The sequence below is a fragment of the Nothobranchius furzeri genome, chromosome 5 (genome assembly GCF_043380555.1).
Source record: "Nothobranchius furzeri strain GRZ-AD chromosome 5, NfurGRZ-RIMD1, whole genome shotgun sequence".
Classification (NCBI taxonomy): Eukaryota; Metazoa; Chordata; class Actinopteri; order Cyprinodontiformes; family Nothobranchiidae; genus Nothobranchius; species Nothobranchius furzeri.
This window is the reverse complement of record NC_091745.1, coordinates 7454998-7477814: the sequence shown is the minus strand read 5'-3', so window position 1 is coordinate 7477814 and position 22817 is coordinate 7454998. Positions and strand designations below refer to the sequence as shown.

The window sequence follows — 22817 nt, the reverse complement described above, 5'->3', positions numbered from 1 at the left end:
ACTCCGAGTCCCTCCCGAGCTCCTCACCCTATCTCTAAGGCTGAGCCCGGCCACCCTACAGAGGAAACTCATTTCGGCCGCTTGTATCCGCGATCTCGTTCTTTCGGTCATTACCCAAAGCTCATGACCATAGGTGAGGATTGGGACATAGATCGACCGGTAAATCGAGAGCCTGGCTTTCTGGCTCAGCTCCCTCTTCACCACGAAAGATCGGCTCAGCGTCCGCATCACTGCAGATGCCGAACCAATCCGTCTGTCGATCTCCCGATCCCTCCTACCCTCACTCGTGAACAAGACCCCGAGATACTTAAACTCCTACACTTGAGGTAGGACCTCTCTCCCGACCCGGAGTTGGCAAGCCACCCTTTTCCGGTCAAGAACCATGGTCTCAGATTTGGAGGTGCTGATCCTCATCCCAGCCGCTTCACACTCGGCCACAAATCTACCCAGCAAGAGCTGAAGGTCAGAGCTGGATGAATCTAGGAGGACCACATCATCTGCAAAAAGCAGAGACGAGATTCTCCTGCCACCAAAATTGACACACTCCACACCACGGCTGCGCCTAGAAATTCTGTCCATAAAGGTTATGAACAGAACCGGTGACAAAGGGCAGCCCTGGCGGAGTCCAACCCTCACCGGGAACAGGTCTGACTTACTACCGGCTATGCGGACCAAACTCACGCTCCTCTGGTAAAGGGACTGAATGGCCCTTAGCAGAAAGCCACCCACCCCACACTCCTGGAGCGTCCCCCACAGGGTGCCCCTGGGGACATGGTCATAAGCCTTCTCCAAATCCTCAAAACACATGTGGATTGGTTGGGCAAACTCCCATGCCCCCTCCATCACCCTTGCAAGGGTATAGAGCTGGTCCACAGTTCCACGGTCAGGACGAAAACCACATTGCTCCTCCTCAATCTGAGATTCAACTATCGATCAGACCCTCCTCTCCAGTACCTTGGAGTAGACCTTTCCAGGGAAGCTGAGGAGTGTGATCTCCCTATAGTTGGAACACACCCTCAGGTCACCCTTCTTAAAGATGGGGACCACCACCCCGGTCTGCCACTCCACAGGAACTGCCCCCGATGACCACGCAATGTTGCAGGGACGTGTCAACCACGACAGCCCTACCACATCCACAGCCTTGAGATACCCAGGGCCAATCTCATCCGCCCCCGGGGCTCCGCCGCTGTGTAGTTGTTTTACTACCTCAGTAACTTCTGCCCCCGAGATTGGACAGTCCATCCCCAGGCCTCCTGGCTCTGGTTCCTCCTCGGAATGCACATAGGTGGGATTGAGGAGCTCCTCAAAGTATTGCTTCCACCATCCAACTATAGCCCCAGTTGACGTCAGCAGCTCCCCATCCCCACTGTAAACAGTGTGAGCGAGTTGCTGCCTTCCTCTCCTGAGACACCGGACAGTTTGCCAGAACCTCTTTGGAGCCGATCGATAGTCTTTCTCCATGGCCTCACCAAACTCCTCCCACGCCCGAGATTTTGCCTCGGCAACTGCCACTGCTTCAACCCGCTTGGCTATCCGGTACCTGTCTGCTGCCTCCGGAGACCCACAGACCAGCCACGCCCTGTAGGTATCCTTCTTCAGCCTGACGGCTCCCCGAACCTCTGGTGTCCACCAGTCGGTATGGGGGTTGCCACCACGACTGGCACCGGCCACCTTGCGACCACAGCTAGCGACAGCCGCCTCAACAATCGCAGAGTGGAACAAGGCCCACTCAGAGTCAATGTCCCCCACTGCTCTCAGGATGTGGACAAAGCTCTGCCAGATGTGGGAGTTGAAGACCGTCTTAACAGGTTCTTCAAGGGAAGTAAATACTCTAATTTTACAGTCAAGCTGCCACCGGCTTGGTGCTACAGAGTGTTTGACTCAGCAAATATCCAATGACAAAATAATTTTAAAAAATCTGTCCTTCCACAATCCTTTCATCTTCCTTGTGGGACAGATATCAGGGAACAGCTGCTCCTTATGGCCATATGGAAAGCAAACATATGAACACACACACAACAAGAACAACATTTGTACAGTGGACCACAATAATGTAAATTCTTACTTCTGACACTGCTAGAATAATGTTGCTCAACACTGCAGCTGACCACATTATCATTGCTGCTGCTGCTGCTTGGTGAGCTAGCTGCTTACAGAGAAAAAATAATATTAAACACATTGTATAAGATTTCTGTCACTGGTGACACAAAATGTCCTTTAGTGTGTGTAGCAACCAAAGCCTCGAGCTATCAATCGCTGCAGCTCTACTTAACACTAAAGACCTGTTGTGTGTGTGTGTGTGTGTGTGTGTGTGTGTGTGTGTGTGTGTGTGTGTGTGTGTGAGACAAACTGCTGACGAAGAAATACATTTGCGACATGTTAGCTATGCATACGTAGAGCATGACCGCACTTAGCAGAAACATGCAATAAGCTTTAATGAGCTTCTTCCAGTCACTAACTGTGAATGTCTCTCTCTTCATTTGCATACAGGAGGTGATACCGTGAATAACGTGTTGAAAGACTTTTGATGTTTAGGGTTTTTACACTTGCTTTGAATGTAAACTCTGACTCCGTCTGAGCAGACCTGCCGATGTTTTTGTTCTCGATGAAAGAAAAGCTTTTTAGATCGCTCAGGTTAAAGGAAGCGCAGCACCTGCTCTCTGTAGACCTAACCACCTCCAGAACATGGTTGGTTTCCCTCCATTACAGATGGGCAGGACTGTGTAAAATGGTTCAGTGAGAGGATGTACAGAAACTGTAAAAACACAAAGTTGCTAATAATGTATGAACCTGTAGAGATTTCAAAACTTGCATTTTCAGGACATATTTTTGGAAATGTGATGAATGAAAGTCTAATATGGAGCAAACAGAAAGAAATCACTGTTTTGTGTGTATAGCACAGAATGTTCTATGTTTTCAAAAAAATTCAACAAACTTGATTTGCTGCCACTTAGCAAAGAAAATCACGTGCTTATGATATGAACTCATCTCACTGGATCTTTCTTATGATTTTTCAGCACAGCAGTGTCCCATTATTTATGCCTCTCATGATAATTGTGGTCCCTGGAGTTTGTGTGACTGGACTTCCCAATGTTTGTGTGTTTTATTGTTTCCTCATCAACATGCAACCATAAGATGTTAAAAGTGCAGTTGAGGCCAGTTCTTCAGTGGTATTGTGGTGCACCGACACTAGTAGAGTGAGACGTGGCTAGCCAGCAAGAAGTTTGCTCTGACAGGGTGTCTGCTACTTGAGGCTTCCTGCACTTACGTTTAACTGAACAACATACAGTATGTGTAAGATTAAACACAAAACTTTCATTATACTTTGGGCTTATTTGTTCTGTTTTACAAATATTAAAGTAGTAAACAATAAGTGAACTTTTACTCTTTCAGCATTGACAGAGGTCATAGGTCACCAGAGGGAGCAGCAGAATTAGTCTCAGCATCACCAGACAATACAAGCAAGCAGAGTTTTGTTTCTGAACATATTCAGATCTTATTTTTCTGTCGGTTTTGTAATAATTTCACTGTAAATGACCATTACTGTGTAAATCAACTCAAATCTAAACCGTCATCTGAATTAAAAGACGCTTGAAGGAAGCAGGTGTTGTGTTTGGAGGTGATGTACTGGTTCCGCAGTTGGGGTCGTAAGGCAAGTTTGAGGTAAAATAACCAGAAATAAACTTAAGATTATAGTGTGTTTTCACTATAATTTATGTACAGGGTATCTGCAGGTTTAAGGGAGCCAAATTTAAGACTTTTAAGACCTTTTTAAGGCCACTTTGACGAAATGTAAGCAATTTTTTAAAATTTCATTTAAGCTATAATTTCCAGCTAATGCCTGGAACAGGTGCTAACCATGTTGCAAATGTGGGATTAGCCATCCAGTTACCATTAAACTTGCACTTCCCCATGATGCAAGCTCCCACTAGCTTAACCAGCTAATGTGCTCATCTAAAAACAGCCCCCTTTCACAATCAACTGAATGTGTACAGTTCCGCTTACGCCAACATCATACACAAAAAATGCTGAACACTAACTAGAAATTCACAAAAATTTTATAGAAATAAAAATATCTTGTTTATTGGGTCTTTGGTAATTTAAGATCTTTGGAAACCGTATTTAAGGATTATTTGTAATTTTTAAGGATTTTTAAGGCCTTAAATTTGGAAAAGCAAATTTAAGACTTTTTAAGACTTTTTAAGGACCGGCGGATACCCTGTATGTAACAGCCTAAGATAATCTCCATAAATAGCAGTAAATACTTCAGGAGTATGCATGGATGTAAAGACTATCCTCACGCTTTGGCTCCATCCAGCACATAAGAACACAGACAGCATTAATATCATATAAAGTTAAACCTTTATTTTTATGAGCATACACTGTACACAGCAATAAACTTCATTGTGTTCAGCTCCATGAGAACTTTTATTTTGAAGGTAGTGAGCCATTTGTTTTATAACTGAACAACAGTGTGGACAATAATGTGGGTCTGAAATTATAGACATGATAAATGAATGTTTCACATGATGCGACGCCCATATTTGGTCAAACACTCATAATCATACATCACTATTGTTATAACCTTGACATGGAAACCAAGCTACATTTCACATGCAAGTTTATTTAGCATATACGTGAGGAATTATTTGGCACTTTTTAATTCGATTTTAAAGGAAGACAATTAATCTGAGACTAATTTATTTACCATTAATTTGCCTGGTAATGTGTGATAATATTCACATGATGCTAAATATTTCAGATATACACATTTCTTTAAGTACCAATAATGTAAAAAAAAAAAACAAAAAAAAAAACAATGAGTCATCAACACGTTACATTCAGTCAGTCGGTTTCTCATCGGGTTACCTGTAATTTTTTGATAATTTTTGCAAAACGCTGACGTAAATGCACATTTTTTTTAAACCCACATAGATGTGGTTGTGATGCTAGCTGCTGTACATATTCATTGAGAAACAAACCAAGCTGTCAAACCTGGACACGCTTTTTTCTGAAGACCAATCAGGGTGCAACATCATCTAGAATGCCGGGTGCATGAGAGGAGCGTCTGACTGAAGCTACTGCGGCAGCTAACGCATGAAACTGATATCCGTGTCCAAAGACAGCATATGCATTTCACTGATCAGCATGATGAATGCAGTAAAAGCTTGCATAATGACAGAGATGAGGAACAAAAGCCAGGTTGTAAGTACAGCAGCAAAGCTAAGACAAGTCCACCTCCCTCTCGATTCCGACGTACTTGAGGGCATCGGCTTGGCTGTATCTGTGGGGGAGGAACATTAAGGAGAAAATTAGTAAAATACACAACTAAAAGCCACTAAATAAACAATATGTAGTGGCTTTGTTTTCCTTTTTTTAAAATTTACTTGTAAGCTGATGGAGAGTCACAAAAAGGCCCGTGACTCTACCTGTAGTCAAAGAAGAGCTCTTCTCCTTGCAGGATAGCTCGTTTGGCGAATATTCCAATCCGGTGGTCTCCGTTAACCATCACGACTGGGACAGTAATAAACAAAACATCAGCTCACACAACTCTTTGGAAAACGCTGAATCCAAATCAAACCAAGTCACCTTTAGCGTAGCAGTTGGGATTCACAGAATGGTTCGCAAAACGGATTTTGTTACCCTTTCGAGTGGCGTCCACAACAAAATCTAAAGGGACACAACGGGATTCTGTCAACACGCTGAACCTGTTTGCCTGTGGAAAGCTATAGAAACACAAACTTACCATTGTTTAAGTTGAAAAGGAAGCTGGACATGTATTTGTCGTAGATCCTTCCACGTCGGTCTGCTTCATCCTGAGAGATCAGCTGCTCAGAAAAAAAAGAAGAGAAGAATTAACTTTGCACAAGCTCTGTGACCCATTTGAATAAAGGTCAAAGTGAACATGCCTCTCCACAGTATTCAGAGATGAATTCATTCTTCTGAACAGGCTCTTTGATGAATGTTCCCCACCCTGCTACATCTGATGGAGCCAGCAACAAGTGCTAGAAGATAAATCAGATTGTTTCCCACCAGCTCCCACCTTCCACACTCTCACCATATCAGATCGAGGAATGTTCAGACTAACCTTTTTTAGGCCTCTCTGGATGCTGCAGTTCTTACAGGAAACCACTTTGCTGTCCCAGTGGTCTGCAGCTCCGCAGGTCATGCACAGGTCGGGGTCGCACTCTCTCACGGCCAGGTAGCACGGACACTGCTTTGTGTTGCACTGAGTCTTGCATCTGCAGCCTGGGAAGCGGTTCTGGCCTGAAAACCAGTTCACAGACAGGAAGTACAAAGTTTAAATGTACACTGTAAAATAAAACATAACAGCTGGAACGTCTGAATCTAGCAGCTGCAGCATGTGAGCGACGGTAAGTGGGTGGGCTACGCTGATGGACTCATCAGTCATGAGACCTCTGCTGGCAGATATGCCCAAATGCAATTTTGAAAACTGTAACATAACACCCTCTGGGCAGATGAAGCCAAAGCTTAAGCAAAAGTGATCCGAAATCTCTTCCCAGAAGCTTCTACGTAAAAGGAAATTGTCCATAACAAGAAGTCCAGACAGCTCCGTGGTTCCTTTAAATCCCAACTCCTCCTAGCCTCTGTGGGTTTCGTGTCTGTCTTGTCGAGCTTTGTTCCGCTGGAGCAGTTTGACTCATACTGATGATGCTGCATTTCTGCCACAGAGCTTGTGACATCTCTTTGATTTCTCTCCAAGCCTTTAAAGCGCACACATGTGGAAATGAGCACAGCTTCCTGTTTGGCCCGGGCGCTCCTCTGCTACGGGAAAAGGTGTGGTAATAATGAGGAGATGGAGGAGGGGAGTAGGTGACCGAACCACAACATGAAGAAAATTTGAGCCTAAAACCTTCTTTCAGCCACATGTTTACTTCATGTTCTGCTTTGTCTGGACTGATATCTTTCCAGAGAGCTAAATAAAAAAACAACAAGTTCCTTCCACCATGTGGCCATTTCAGAAAACACTATTTTGCCGCAGAAGATGTGTCTCGTTTCAGGTGCAGCTCTGTGATAAACACCTATGCCCACGAGATGACAGCTTCTATTCTGCTGCAGAAACACATTCCAGCCTGCAGCTCTGATCCACGCCGACCCAGTAAAGAGGTCTTTTAAACGGCTTTCAGGGAATAAAATAAATGTCACAACGACCCAGAAAGAAAACAGTTGATGTGAGACAACCTGATTTCACAAGGAGCTGGAGAGAAAGGTGACACTCACACTCGTGCTCACACTGACAGAACTTCTCACAAAAATTCTGGGTCATCACACACGGGCAGGAGCTGTCACACGGGTGGTCAGGGTGGTCACATGGCTGATAGTTGTACACCTGATTGGACGAGTTATCTGGAGCAACAAAGGACAAAACCCCCCAAAACAAGACTGTGAGCTGTAATGTGTGTGCCAGTTGGCAGCTGTGATTTTTGTATAATACCTTTTTTTAGCTGGATCTTTGCCCACAATCTGAAACGGTAAACAAGGAAAAATACACATGTTTACTTAATTAGAGCCTCTCCAGATGTCTGCAGAGATGCTAAATTCTTGTCAATTATTAGGAAACAGTTCTACAAGAAACAAAAACAAAACAAAACAAACTATATATATATATATATATATATATATATATATATATATATATATGTATATATATATATATATATATATATATATATATATATATATAAAGGTCCTTCAAAAAAACAGCATATTGTGATAAAGTTCATTATTTTCTGTAATGTACTGATAAACATTAGATTTTCATATATTTCAAGCCTTTTATTGTTTCTAATATTGATGATTTTGGCATACTGCTCATGAAAACCCAAAATTCCTATCTCAAAAAATTGGCATATCATGAAAAGGTTCTCTAAACGAGCTATTAACATAATCATCTGAATCAACTAATTAACTCTAAACACCTGCAAAAGATTCCCGAGGCTTTTAAAAACTCCCAGCCTGGTTCATTACTCAAAACCGCAATTATGGGTAAGACTGCCGACCTGACTGCTGTCCAGAAGGGCATCATTGACACCCTCAAGCAAGAGGGTAAGGCCCTGTCCACACGTAGCCGGGGATCTGCCAAAACGTAGATATTTTTCTACGTTTTGGCCTGTCATCCACATGAAAACGGAGTTTTTTCACACAAAAACGGATCTTTTTAAAAACTCCGGCCAAAGTGAAGATCTGCGTTTTCTCCGTTTTGGGTGTCTGCGTGTGGACAAACAAAACCGGAGTTGTAAGGTCCGCAACGTCACTTTCCGCGACAAAAAAATGCTGACATCACGTGTGCGACCTGTGTTTACACTAGCCGACAGCATGGATGCCCTCAGAGCTACGCTCGCTTTATCAATTGTCCAAGCGCTTTTTGCTTGTTTGTTTTTGCAAGTGGAATTACTGCTCCTTGCGGAAGACCACAGACGAAGGACGAGGTTAAGAACGGGGGAAGTACTGCCGCCTACAGGTCTGGCATGTCCTTAACAACGTATTTATCCGGGTACGTGTGGACAGTTTTTTTTTTAAACGAGGTGGTGTGGATGCAAGTTTTTGGAGGGGCTGATATTCGTTTTTAAAAAAACCCAGCTACGTGTGGACTAGGCCAAAGACACAGAAAGAAATTTCTGAATAAATAGGCTGTTCCCAGAGTGCTGTATCAAGGCACCTCAGTGGGAAGTCTGTGGGAAGGAAAAAGAGTGGCAGAAAACGCTGCACAACGAGAAGAGGTGGGCCTGTGGAAGCAGTGGATTGAGTCTGGAGTAGAAACATCCAGAGCCACCGTGTACAGGCGTGTGCAGGAAATGGGCTACAGGTGCTGCATTCCCCAGGTCAAGCCACTTTTGAACCAGAAACAGCGGCAGAAGTGCCTGACCTGGGCTACAGAGAAGCAGCACTGGACTGTTGCTCAGTGGTCCAAAGTACTTTTTTCAGATGAAAGCAAATTTTGCATGTCATTCGGAAATCAAGGTGCCAGAGTCTGGAGGAAGACTGGGCAGAGGGAAATGCCAAAATGCCTGAAGTCCAGTGTCAAGTACCCACAGTCAGTGATGGTCTGGGTGCCATGTCAGCTGCTGGTGTTGGTCCACTGTGTTTTATCAAGGGCAGGGCCAATGCAGCTAGCTATCAGGAGATTTTGAAGCACTTCATGCTTCCATCTGCTGAAAAGCTTTATGGAGATGAAGATTTCACTTTTCAGCACGACCTGGCACCTGCTCACAGTGCCAAAACCACTGGTAAATGGTTTATTTACCATGGTATTACTGTGCTCAGTTGGCCTGCCAACTCTCCTGACCTGAACCCCATGGAGAATCTGTGGGATATTGTGAAGAGAAAGTTGAGAGACGCAAGACCCAACACTCTGGATGAGCTTAAGGCCGCTATCGAAGCATCCTGGGCCTCCATAACACCTCAGCAGAGCCACAGGCTGATTGCCTCCATGCCACGCCGCATTGAAGCAGTCACTTCTGCAAAAGGATTCCTGACCAAGTATTGAGTGCATAACTGAACATAATTATTAGAAGGTCGACTTTTATGTATTAAAAACACTTTTCTTTTATTGGTCAGATGAAATATGCTAATTTTTTGAGATAGGAATTTTGGGTTTTTATGAGCTGTACGCCAAAATCATCAATATTAGAAACAATAAAAGGCTTGAACTACTTCAGCTGTGTGTAATGAATCTAATATATATGAAAGTCTAATGTTTATCAGTACATTACAGAAAATACTGAACTTTATCACAATATGCAAAAAATTTTTGAAGGACCTATATATATATATATATATATATATATATATATATATATATATATATATATATATATATATATATATATATATATATATATCAAACAGCCTAGCCTCATCCACTGAAGAGAGCTAGCTTATATTTTTGATTTGTTGACAAATGACAGTTTTTAAATTTTTGGTTAAATGATGTGTATGATCTCTGGAGCAGAGTAACCCAGGTCAGATTATATCACACAAATAATCCAACAGCCTGTTTGGTGTTTACTAAGCCCACTTGGCTGGAATGGAAATTCAAGTTGGCTCCAAAGGTCAGTGAGTAGTGGATGAGCATCAAATGACTCCAGGCTGGGATCTGTCCAGTGGTTCACTCACAAGCTCAAGCAAACACATCGTTTCTACCGTTTCCATGCTGGGTGATAAAAGTCAGGATCTTGCCTGTGTTTTCTTTTCTTCTTTTGTGGCGAGATGCCTCCATCTTCCAAAGGGACGCGATGAATCAGAACCTCTTTTACAGCAAACTCGTACACCTGAGAGAGACATTACAAAAAAACATTGTTCAACTAACCGGTTGTGTAAAGCAACAACAAGGGGGCCACTGTTGCAGTTATGTTGTGCAATATCATGCAAGCTGCTATAAAAAAGTCTTCCCAAACATCCTGCCCCAGTCTATCTCCTGTCCAAGCTATGGTGAGGAAGCCAGACACAAGAGTGCATCTGTGTGGAGGGACACACACACACACACACACACACACACACACACACACACACGCGCGCGCACACACACACCCACACACACGCACACACACACACACACACACACACACACACACACATTCTTCTGGGACTGTTAAGGCCAGATGTTAACAACTGTGAATTTGGACAGTCTAGCCTTTAATAATAGGCCCACCCCTGTTCTGAGCACTCTTTGAATTTTGACAGTCTTTGTCGCGGCGCTGTGACGTCACTGGTCTTAAATTATGACCTCATGAGCACGCGACCCCTGAATTTGGACACAGCCATAGACTGCAGTTGCAAAAGAGACAATGAGTAGTTTTTACCATGAATCTCTGGAAATATCCATCAAAATGTTGTTGAAAAGAAATTAATGTATGCAGATTTGTTGAAAAATATTGGAAGCTTTGTAACATAAACCCAATAAAAAATCGGGTCTAAAATAAACAGGTCTAAGTCATTGGGCGACGTCCTATTAGATGTCATGTTTCTTCCTATGGGAGCCCGTGAGGACAAAATGCAGTTACTGATTTGTAAGAAACAGTTGGAAAACCTTTACCATTCGTAAATGTTGTTGTTTTACACATTTACCTCTTCGCTCTTTCCCTGTGATGAAAGGCAGTCTGGTGTGCTTGTCATTTTGCTGGAGGTTGCACTCCCAGGGATTTTGACCCTAATGGCCATCCGTTGGTAAAGTCTTACTCAAATACAAAAATACCTCTTGCCAGGGAAAATACACATTGTCCCTTTAATATTTGGTAGAACGGCGTATGCTTGTGCACTTATTTGTATAATATTATAAATGAATTTATCTGTACATTTGATAACTGAGTTTATCTGAAAAGCTGCTGATTTGGAGCGGGAAAATTAATGATCGGTTTGGAATTGGAACTGTTCATTTGAATACCTAAAATGGGACCAAGGAGGGACATCTTCTTCCAAAACACCACACCAGAAACTGTTTTCACCAGCTGCCTCTGCTGGACTGACACCAAACGGGGACTTTCTGAACACTTGCATCATGAGTAAATATGAGAAATGTAGCATCTGGTAAGACTCCCTGTTTACGGTGCCACATGCCAGACTCTCTCGGTCCAGACACACGTTCATTATCTACGTCATAAAACCACAAGCCCAACACGCATCTGTTGTTACACTAGCCCTGAATGACACAAACCCAGCAGAGAACATTTGCACAATCATGCCTCCTGCGTTGATTCAAAACAACTATGATTCAGTTTAAGAGCATCATACGTAGTTTAGGGATTAAAAGTGAAGAAATGAACTAACTGTTTGCAGACAAACAGGCTCGTCTCAGCCACAAAGATGGAAACAAGGATGTCTTCAGATACAGATCACAGGATGGGGACGGCTCTTGGCTACTTACGCACCAACTTTCAGCTGAATAGCTGTAAAAAATGACTGACTTAAGCCGTTTTTCTTAATGTTTATGTTGATAATCTGTGGCAGCAATACATAATTGGGTACACTCTAGAAGAAACACATCTAATTATTACATTCTGAGACTTTCATACAAATCTGTTAAGTGGTTTTTAGGGTAGTTTGTTGACAAGCGTTCTAAAAAGAATCTTTCCCATGATAAATTAGTTTTTTTAGTAATATATAGCAATATGTAAAACCACTTCTCTCGAAATAGTGCTTAGTATGGGTAGACTGGTCGGCCAGTACATCGGGCCGATATTTAACATTTATATATCGGCATTGGCTGATGTGAATCCTTAGTAAAGCGATTTAGAGTCAGGCACATCCCCGGGCAGCCTGGAGCTGTTTCAGAATCTTATTTAAATGAATATTTACATTCCTCAATAACAACTGAATTATAAATGCTCTAAAGCTATTTTCAACTAAAATTAACCAGTTTTGAATATTTAATACTTGGTCAGTTTATTGATTTGTTTGATTAACTTTATTAAGATGTCTGATTTTAACACTGAACAGTGCGCAAAATTAAGATTTGACAATTGGATAAATTGAAAGCATACAAACTATTTCAGCTTCAGAAATTTTGTGCACCAACTGATGTTATCAGGGATATTTTAGCAAGCTAATAACGTGGAAAACGTCTAGTATTGGCCACAAAAATTGGCAGTACACACCGGCATCGGGACTGACAATAGAAAAAACGATATTGGTCGACCTCTAGTTATAGTTCTCTGAAATACTCCTGGTTTCATTTTATTTTCTACATATTTATCGCGGTTGAGCAGATGTGAAATGCATAGAGATGACATTTTGGAGTTAGGAGTCAGAAGTTAGTTTTAAAAGTGAAACTATCCCCACCTCTTTGCAGTTTTTTGTGCCGATGAGGCGGGCGATGGAGCAGAAGTTGTTGAAGTATGTGCCGTGCAGCACCCTGAACAGCGACTCCTCCGCGCCGCTCCACTGGACCACACCGCATGCCTGCTGCTCCCCGTCATCCTCCTCTGGACGCAGCTTGGTGGGAGTCTGACAGCGGGAATTCCCCTCTATATCACACAAAAACACCGTAGTAGTACTGACCCACTATTTTTGGTGGGGACTTGATGAATTTATGTGCACAAGCAAAGACTTTTCCGTTTTCTTTCCAAAGCCTTGACAGCTTTCATCTGCTCTCAAACGTCCTCAGACTAACACTGGCATTTCTAAATATCCTTTGTTTTATATGCATGTACACAAACAATTGCATTTGGACTTCTATTTTAGTTATTCAAAATTGATGCTTCTTTAAATCTATGAGTCACATCATCAGAGCCAAATGTTGCCTGGCAACAGGCTGAATGGAGATCTGCTGTGGCCACAAGCTCTGGCTCTTTATGCTCTTTAATAATCTGCTCCACAAGCTGTTTTTTCCACAGTCACAAAAAATGTGAGAAAGTCTGCTGAGTCACTGGCCGATCACCAGGAGTTTCCAAAACCCACTTTCCGCAAGGCCTTAACGGAAACCTGTAGAAAGAGCCAGAGGGGTTTACTGCAATGGCCCTCTCGCTGCTCTGCATGTCTGCAAAAGTTATAAAGGAAGAGGAAAAACGAGCTGAAGGAGGAGGATGGAAGACCGCGTTTTTACAGAGGCTGAATCACAAAATAATAATGTTTGGTTTATTTTGCTTGGCAAGAGACGGCTCATATTGGAAGACGTAAAAAGAGAGAAAAGCAGGATATGACTGGAAAGCTGTCATCTCACGCCAAATTTTCCCTTTCAGAATGAGCGCAGTTAGGCCAGAGAGCGTTTCAGAATGGAGGAAAACAGGGGATGTTTTGGTAAATGATATGTTTCTTCACTGGCTCAGAGTCACAGAAATGCATGAAAACAAGCTGTACTTTCTGAACCCAAGGAGCAGATTCCCCAAACACACGAGCTGATTAGATAGCTCTGTCTTTTCCTGTCATGAATACAGTTTCTAACATGTTGGAGATAGTTCTGCTTTTAAAAAAACATCTTTCCCTACCTGAGGAGGAAGTGGTTTCATGGTCACTGTCCCCATCCTTGCTTTCCTCGGCAGACCCAGCAGGTCCGGTACAACTGGAGCTGGTGGGACGCTGCTGCCTCTGTCGCCTCCGAGATCTCCGCGAGCGCAGCATGTTCTGATCCAAAAACTCTTTGGCCCCTTTCTTCACAGGAAGGGAGAAACACAAAAGCACTCTTAGAGCACAGAAACGGCAGGTCGATCGAGGAATCTTGTTTTATCAGACCTGCAACAGGAAGCAGTTGTCCCCACACGGCTCGGTCTCCATGCGGATCTCCTTGCTTTTCCTCTTGTAAACATTGGGTGTTGCATGGAAAGCTTAACCAACAGAGACAAGCACAATCTCAACACCGGCTTCACCTGCGCTCGTTAATGAAGCTTTGATAATCAGAGTGCACACTGATAAGAGAACTACAAAAATGGAGTCATTACGGTGGAGGAAACAGTCGTATTTGAAGCAACGTCTGCAGAAGAGTGTGTGGAAAGAGTGCAGCGACTGCTCCCTCTGCACAGACTTTGCAAAAGGTCCATCTAGGTTTGGAGTGCAGAGGGGGGGCAGCTTCACTGGACTTGGGGGATCCAGCAAATCCTTGTATCTGTGGAGGAAGTGGAAAGAAAAACGTGTAATGTGGTTTCTTTACTCAGTGGCATTCATATGTTTGTGTGAGAGTTATGCAAATCTGTGTCTTTAATGCAAATCTGTGTCTTTAATGCAAATCTGTGTCTTTAAGCTCTTTCAGATGCTGACGCAATTACCCCTTTGAGTCAGAAAGCCTGAGAGGAAGCTGCCATTATTGCTTTACCCCCCTGACTGCTGGCATCTCCATGGTGAACACCAAGCAACAGGCTACCAGCATGGTGCGCATAGATCTCTCAATTGACAGGACTTTTCTTACTTTTCCTTCAGCTCCTCCGTGGTGCCTTTGTAGGGAAACATGGAGGCAATAGCTGTGAATATCTTATCGCTGGGAATCCTCTTGCTGCTGGACAAATCCTTCACTTTTGGACACACATTAAAAGATCCGTTACACAGACAAATAGCACTTGTGCACACATCTGGTTTTGATCACAAATACAGATGAAGCTATTTTTTCTTTTTAAACATTTTGCAATAGTGCCGCTTTCTCAATCCTCAAGGCCAGATAGAGATAACAACATGTTATAAAAGCAGCTGGCAGGGGAAATCAATTAGTTGAAAGGTGTAGTTGTCTGTTTTTATAGATTTCTAAGATGCATTTGAAATGCAGTGGCTGAGTGATCGCGCTAAAGGCTGCATACAGTTCACTTTCCAACAAATCCGCGTACAGGAGAGTTTCGTAATTTGAGTCAGGTCAGATCAGTGTGGTGAACAAACAAGTTGCCTTGAAAACAAAGCACACAGAGGAACAAGGGCAGCTTTAAAGCAACAATGCCAGTTCCTGCGCTGCTATGGCGGGGCGATCTTGTGGCAGCTGCACTGTGAAATAAAAAGAACAGTACGTGCCTTGTTCACTCTGACGTACTCTAAAACTCACCCTCTGCAGCACTTCTCTTCTTTCTCCTGGTTAATACTCCAGCTTTATTCTCCTCCGAACCCTCCAATGAGCTCCTCCTCATCATCCTCTCTTCCTCTTTCTTGGCTGTAACTTCCACCGCTGCGGCTCCCTCGTCTTCATCCTCATCCTGGTCAGAATACTGGCTCAAGGCATCCACCAGCTCTTTAAAGATCTCGTCACTAATGAACCCCCCTTCTGAAATCCAAAGAACAGGTTAAAAAAACCTGTTAAATTACCTCTTTAATATGTGACCATTAGATTCTCAAAAGAGTTTAGGTAAGGTCCCACCCATCCATTCATCTATTACCTGAACCCACTTGTCCATACAGGGTTGTGTGTGTGTGTGTGTGTGTGTGGGGGGGGGGGGGGGGGGGGGGGGCTATCTCCAGCAAACGGGCAAACAGGTGGGGTACACAGAGAGATTGCCAGTCCATCGCAAGGCAACACAGAGACTCTCATCGATGCACACACACTCACACCTACGGACAATCTAGACAGACCAAATAACCTGACAGGCATGTGTTTGGACTGTTACCCCGGCTTTCCACCTGAGCCGTCAGCAGCACGTCACTGCAGCAGCACGTCTTGGCCCTTCCCACGAGATGCGAAGCAGCAGGGGAGCAGCTGTCACCGACAGAGCACGAAGTCACACGAGTGACTTCGTCAGTAAACACAACAACAAGCAGGAGAAAATTACAACATGGCTCCAAAAGTTTTGTGTTTTATGTTCTGTCCGTTTTATAATCGCCAATACGGACCTGAAAAACAAAGGAGACCGCTAGCTAGGTGATAACTTCTCACGGGGACGCACATTTAGTAACTTTTTTTAAAAGTAAAGCAACCGGAAGGCAGTACGTTTCTTTATTCTGAAAATCTCGGGAGCTTCTCTCCATTTCCGCGTCCGATTTCCTGTCTTTCCTTCCCCAAAAATGTCGAACTTGACCCGTTTCAGAGGCGTCGCGCGTAGAAAATAGAACCGGCGCGAAAAGGCCGCGACATGCTGCTCCTGAGACGCGGCCGACTCGCGCTGCTGACGGCTCCAGTGGAAAAGGTTCTGTTGACCACAGCGGTTCCTATCAGCAACTATGACGTGCTGCTGATGGCTCCTGTGGAAAGCCGGAGTCAGAGGAAGCCGGAGTACCTGGAGAGAACCCAAGCATGCACAGGGACTGCAACAGCGCTAACCACGCTAACCACTTATTTCAGAGCTTCTTTTTAACCATTAGCATTATTTGTTGTTTTGTTCATAATTTGGAGATTTCTTTATATTATGATTAGGGCTGCACAATATATTGTAAATATATCGTTATCGCGACATCAGCATGCACAATATGCATATCAAAAAGAACAGATAAATATCGCAATGAATGGTCAGCTCAAATGTTTGCTACACATAATGCATTCTTTGGTGTGTTCTTGTTGTGTTGAAGTTCTAATTCCATCTTTTAGCTCTTTTTAAAACACAGAAAGGTTTTATTTACCTGCAATGTTTCGTTTGCGGCTGCAAAAAAGTGAAACATAATGCATTCTGTCAATCAAACAGAAGCATGATGTTTTTTTAACAAATCAATTAGAGCTCTTCACCCATTTGGCCAATCGGGTGGGTTCGCATAGGTTAGATGCCCGCCCCTGAGGTGGACGGCACTTCATTTTGATGGTTAGCAAACACCTGAGTTAGCTTTGTTCAGCTCTTTTTGCTGATTCAGCTGTTCCCGGGATCCACTGATTGCCTTTTCTTGTTCATTTTCTTTTCCCCTTTCCTCACATCTTTTGCTTTTCTCATTTTTATTCTTTTTTTATTTCTTTGTTTTTGATTATTTTTGTTCCTGAGTTAAGTTTTTATTTATCGCAAGTAATATCGTCATCGCAATATTAATCATTGTTATCAAATATCGCAGGTTTTCCTAATATCGTGCAGCCCTATTTATGATCTAACATGCTCATTCTTGAAAAAAATATATATATTTGGCCAAAATGAAGAATTAAAAAATTACTTACTGTCATCACGAAACCCTGCAAATTGATATCTTAATCTAAATTATGTTGTGCAAAATCTTGACTTTAAAGTCTGACTTGTAAAAGTATGTAGGGGGTTTTACATGCAGCACATACCTCTGTCGCCATGGACACCATCATAGTTGTCAATGAGCTCCTCCAGGAAGGCCTCATCCTGTTCAAGGACCTCGTCACCCATGTAGGGAATGTTGTGAAGGAACGTCTCATCCTCCACCTAAAACACAAACCTCTGTAAACACAGTCATGGTATTTCCTGAGACTCAACCCGACACTACAACCAAAGAGTTTAAGAACATAAAAAAAACTAGTAAAGACAGCTAAGTTCCCAGACATGACAATTTAACAGATGATTTAAAAATGAAAATAAAAGTAAAAATGTTTTAGGATTGATATGAATAATTACTGTAGAATTTACAGGAGGTTGTGAACTGGTGGTGTGATTTCTTACACTTAGATTGATGGAACAAGATTTTAACCAACAAAGTCAGAATCAGGTTGATGTTCTAATGGGTTCTAATTTGATATCAGGTGACTTGAACAGACTAAAAAATATTCTATTATGTGAACATGAACTGTGTACAGCGGTGGCTCATCCATAGGGGGTGTTAAGAGTTCCACCCTGGAATCAATGGCGGGAGCCTAAGTCTCCTCCCTTTCCGGTCGGCTCATGGGTCCCCAGAAGAACGAAAAAATGAATGCAGGTCAACGGGGCTAAAAACGTTGTTTTCTAATCTGCTTTGCCTTACGCCCTGGATCGCACATATATTGTAATGCAATTTAAATGAAAAGTAATGATGGGTGTTTCGACAACGCCAGTCACGTACTTTGAGATTTCTCAGCTTGTAAGAGTTCGTATTTAGCATGACTACAAATCAGACATATCACATATGTGACGTCACCACAGAATCTCCTCTCCCCTAAAGTAGCTGCTACTCACCACATGGCCAGATTTATGGGAGGATTTCAAGTTCACTAAACTTACAGCCATTTCCTTCTGTTTTTCTCCGTGTCTGGTTTGGTGATGTCACTTTCGTGAAGCACATTTGTAGTCCTGGACTTGTTTTCACAAAAAACCTAAAATATTGTGCCCCAAACCCCCCCCCCCCCCCCCCCCCCGTTCGAAAATAAGCCCCCTCTGGGCCTCAAAATCCTGGCACGATCGATGATGCAATGCTCCCTGTCTCAATTCTGCAATTTTTTGCACACTTGTGTACCACACACTCAAAGCCTTACTGCGCACTTTCTCCAAGAGCACTTTGCTGAAGACTGCAGAGCGAGTATTGGGAATGGGTCCAAGCTGCGTTTAAGTATGATGTCTTTAACAGCACCCCTGCTACAGGGAATAGCTAGCTAGCATGCTAGAGGGTGTTGGACTTTCTTTTCCCTCTTACTCCCTTATTCACATGAACTCACTGTTGATTCATATAGATAAAGCTGAAATAATCCATTTAGCTATTGCGGTAAAATCTTTATTTGGTCTAATTTTTACGTGATTATAAGGTTCAAAACAGGATTTCTAATTCCTGTCATGTTAGTGCCATCTAAGGGTGGAACAGAGTATTGCACTTCTAGGTGGGCACATTGGCTGGCTGTTCAAGAATGACACTTCAAGCTGGAAAACAATCTGAAGTTAAAAAAAAAGTGAACAAGGAATGAAAAGGACCTTAATGGCTGCAGTTGTTACTTTGTTCAGTAGAACGGTGTGCACAGCATGCTTGTTTACACAACTTTAGTATTATTATTGCCTAATTGATCGGTTTGGTAACTGACTTCATCTGTAAATCTGCTTGTTTGGAGAAGGGAAACCTTTTCAGTCATGGCTCCACCCACCAATAATTCCCCAGCCTCCACTGGTGTTTTATAGATTGTGTTTTTCTGTTATTGTAATGCTCTCATCGCTTTGAAGTTGTCACAGAAAGCATTTTGCTGTGTTACATAACAACAATTGTGTTCTTCTTGATTCATTTTCTTTTATTAAAAATGTGTACCGTGAAGCCATACTGACATTTGTGCATCTCTTACAATTTATCATATCATACCATGAAGTTGTGCTGCAGAGGCGACCAGGAGTACATGAAGGGGATCCCCGCCACCGTTGACAGTGGTTTCATGGGAACGGCTTGAGATTTAAACCCTGGGAAGCCAAACTCTACTGAACACATCTGAAAAGGAACCAGAAGAGACCTCAGACAACTCTAAGCATAACCAGGCAGTTTTCTGATTCTATAAAGGTCTTCATTTAAGATGATTTTGAAAAGAGAAAACACCTTTTTATTGGCCAGAGCTCCACTAAACGTTGATATGGGGACGGACTGAATCCTCAGCTTGGACCACTCTGTGTTCAGCAGATTTGTCTGTTGCTCAATCTTTTGTCTGTTGGACATGAACAAGGTCTGAAAACAAAGCAAAGTCACACAAAAAGTGGATCAACGTAAAAAAATACAGATGTGGATGTATACAATAATCCATCATTCTGACTTGACCCACCTTCACCTCGTCGACTTTTTTAAGGCGTTTCAGCTGGCGAAGGCGCATATACTCAGACTTTACCCTTCGTCTCCACTCCAAAAGGCTGCGGGAAAGGGTAAACGAGCAAGGCGGAGGCCTTGGGGTTGATGGGACAGCAGCAGAGGCAGGAGCCAGGGCTACTGTAGCCATTTCATCCATGACTCCTTAAAAACAAAAGCAAGAATTTTAGAAACCATCTCCAATTCAACGTTACATTCTTTTAACTAAAAACTTTCAGGCAAAAGATTTACTGTCATATAAACCGTCATTCTGTGTAAAAGATTCACCCCATAGTTGTTATTGTGTGTTACTCGGGGATAAACGTATTCTATAACTTGTCGTAATTACACAATTTGTGCTTTGGGTGCTATTTACGCCACTTCCTGTTCATTTAAAATGTCAATTTAGAGAAAGCCTCCATTAGAATCCATCAGATTCACAAATGACCAACATTTTTCCCAGCATCCATTCTCCATTTAAACAGATTTCCTCCTGAGTAAAACGACTGCTGTTCCATAATCAAACAATATGAGTGCTTATTACAGTAAATGTATTTATGGATCATTTTAAAGCAGAAGTTGCAGATTAAAGATGAAAGTGTCTTAGGTATTTTTGATCTGTATTTTTCCTCTGGAAAAGATTTTAGCCATTAAATAAAAAAAGTCTAACTCCCATTGAGCCCTCTACTAATGCAATTTGAGAGGGTATTATTGGTCAATCTCCCCCTTTAAAAAACACTTCCCCATTTATCCTGCGTACTGTGAGAAACAGCGCCCCCCTCTGTCGGCAAAACAAAACTGACAGGGAAGGAAGAAAACACGCATCGAAGGGGTTCCTCGAAGCGCGCGAGCTTTTCTGCCCTGATTATATTTCCATAATGGTTTGATAATAAAATCGGCGGACAAATAAAGTGTTAATATGAGTTTCTTAATAAATAATGACGCAAATCCTCGGGACAGGGTGTCCACTCTGCTCTGGAGTGGGCGTGCCTCGACAGAGCAGAAAAGTGCGTAGTACTCTTTTTTTTGTGTTTCACAATCATCTTAGTGAACATTAGCTGAAATATCTGCGTTAAAATCCGACCACAAACCAGCACGATTTTAAAACGGAGCTCGGAAATCTGTCAAAGACCTTTTTATTTTTAAATCTAGGCATCGACGCGTGCACGCCTCAGACATGCGTCCTGCAGCTACACATCACCCATTTTAATGCACAAGACTTTAAAAACGTGCGCACCGTGCTCCACAATGACGGTGTGCGCGTCCACAGCCATGCATCCAAGTGTCGCAGTTATTACATACCTTTAAATCCACGTCCTGGGTCTCAGGTGCGATAATGTGGCCCGCAATGCGATCGAGTCCTTTTAAAAAAAAAATAGTAATTTACTTCTGTAGAGAGATCCAGGGGAATTTTAGGGCTGTCTCTGCTGTGGATCTGACGCAAATCTCGTTTCCACGCGAGTGGATGTCAGAGAAATCCCCACGTTCTCCGCGGGCATGGTGGAGCTGGAGCGGCTTACAAATAGCTGCTGCGCACTTGGGTGAAGCAGCCGGAGCAGCAGGGTGACGTCTTTATTATACAGCCTTTCCGAGCAGAGGAGCGAGGATTTATGGGGATTCTGCGTCCTGGGGATAAAAAACAGCGTAGAGCAGCCTCAGTACAGGCTGCCATCACACACACACACGCACACACGCGCACACACGCACACCACTATAATTTTACTACACCGATACAAAATTATGGACGTTTACTTTGAAAAAAGCCGTATAAAAACGAGATTATTTTGCGCATAAGACAGTAAAATGTCGCGTATTTTCTCACAGTGCTAAATAATCTTACTGTTTATTAATTTACAAAATATAAATAAAAGGGAGAGAAATATTTGGAAAGCAGCTTACAGTTTCCCAACATTCCGGTGGTCTTGTGTTTGCAGGAAACCAGAAGAGGTGCTGTTCCTCTCTCGTCCTGTAGGAGGAGCCCAACACATTTTATCCTTTGTTTTGACCCAAAGCAAAAAGAGAGTGAGCTGAATGCAGATGCTGCTGTTGATGGCATCACTCATCCTGCTGGTTAGAATGTGCAGATTGTCTACTGGACCTGAGTCTGGTTAGGATTAGGGTTGGGCAGAAGGTAATATGTTGCAGCCGCAGCAGCATGCCTGAATAGTTTTATTGAAACTAATCGAACACATGCCGAAAAAATAGTGGGGAAAGAACTGGAAGGCACAGAATCATGTGGCAGGGGCTAGGAACACATGATCTGGATATACTGGCGAGGTTGTTGAGTAAGGACCAGGTGATAACAGAATGGTGGATGCAGCTTCTGAGACTGATGTGGTTAGATCTGCTTTAAAATGATCAACAGCAGCCTCTCTTATTAGAGCAGCAATAGAAGCAAAACAAAGAACACAATGATGGACCCCTGTCCTTCCTACTCATCGTTCACACTCGTTTCTTCGGATAAAAGATTAAAAATGGCCTGTTTGATATAGCACCTTCTAGAATCGGGGTACCCCCAAGGCGCTTTACAACACAATCATTCACTCATTCACACACACATTCACACCCTGGTGGGGATGAGCTACATTGTAGCCACAGCTGCCCTGGGGCGCTGACTAAGTTGCCTTGTTGCCCTGTCAAGACTGAGAAACAGCTTCTTCCCTCATACTGTAGAACTAATTATCTGTCCCTTACACTGCCTCCACGTTTTTGTGATTGTAATATGATTTAAATGAATGACTTTAGGTTATTTTTTGTTTTAGGTTGGCCTGGGTAACAGTTCTGATTCACGTACCTAT

General features: G+C 42.9%; 1 protein-coding gene across 2 annotated transcripts; it reads right to left on the bottom strand.

Annotated features, from left to right (window-relative positions):
- Positions 1-4343: 4343 nt before the first annotated feature.
- Positions 4344-21551, bottom strand: ezh1 (enhancer of zeste 1 polycomb repressive complex 2 subunit). 2 transcript variants are annotated; one of them, XM_054740175.2, is made up of 20 exons: positions 21322-21551; positions 20000-20184; positions 19780-19905; positions 19552-19674; positions 17609-17726; positions 15476-15691; positions 14858-14960; positions 14394-14557; positions 14188-14279; positions 13944-14106; positions 12799-12983; positions 10201-10292; positions 7457-7485; positions 7243-7368; positions 6089-6267; positions 5910-6005; positions 5747-5828; positions 5590-5670; positions 5430-5514; positions 4344-5284 (listed from the first exon to the last, which is right to left on the bottom strand). In XM_054740175.2, exons 2-20 carry the CDS (start codon positions 20177-20179, stop codon positions 5224-5226), a joined length of 2301 nt encoding a protein of 766 aa, XP_054596150.1. In that variant the 5' UTR covers positions 20180-20184; positions 21322-21551; the 3' UTR covers positions 4344-5223. The 2 variants fall into 2 exon arrangements, with proteins under 2 accessions (XP_054596150.1, XP_054596151.1); XM_054740176.2 differs by having other exon boundaries at positions 5084-5284; positions 5388-5514.
- Positions 21552-22817: the final 1266 nt, after the last annotated feature.

What these genes read in the sequence shown, in the direction of transcription:
- ezh1 (XM_054740175.2), bottom strand. Translation starts at nt 20,179, where the DNA reads ATGGATGAAATGGCTACAGTAGCCCTGGCTCCTGCCTCTGCTGCTGTC. An exon ending in GCACAAAAAACTGCAAAGAG is followed by an intron (nt 10,293 to 12,798) that starts GTGGGGATAGTT and finishes TGTCTCTCTCAG; the next exon opens with GTGTACGAGTTTGCTGTAAA. An exon ending in CTGTCAGTGTGAGCACGAGT is followed by an intron (nt 6,268 to 7,242) that starts GTGAGTGTCACC and finishes ACTGGTTTTCAG; the next exon opens with GCCAGAACCGCTTCCCAGGC.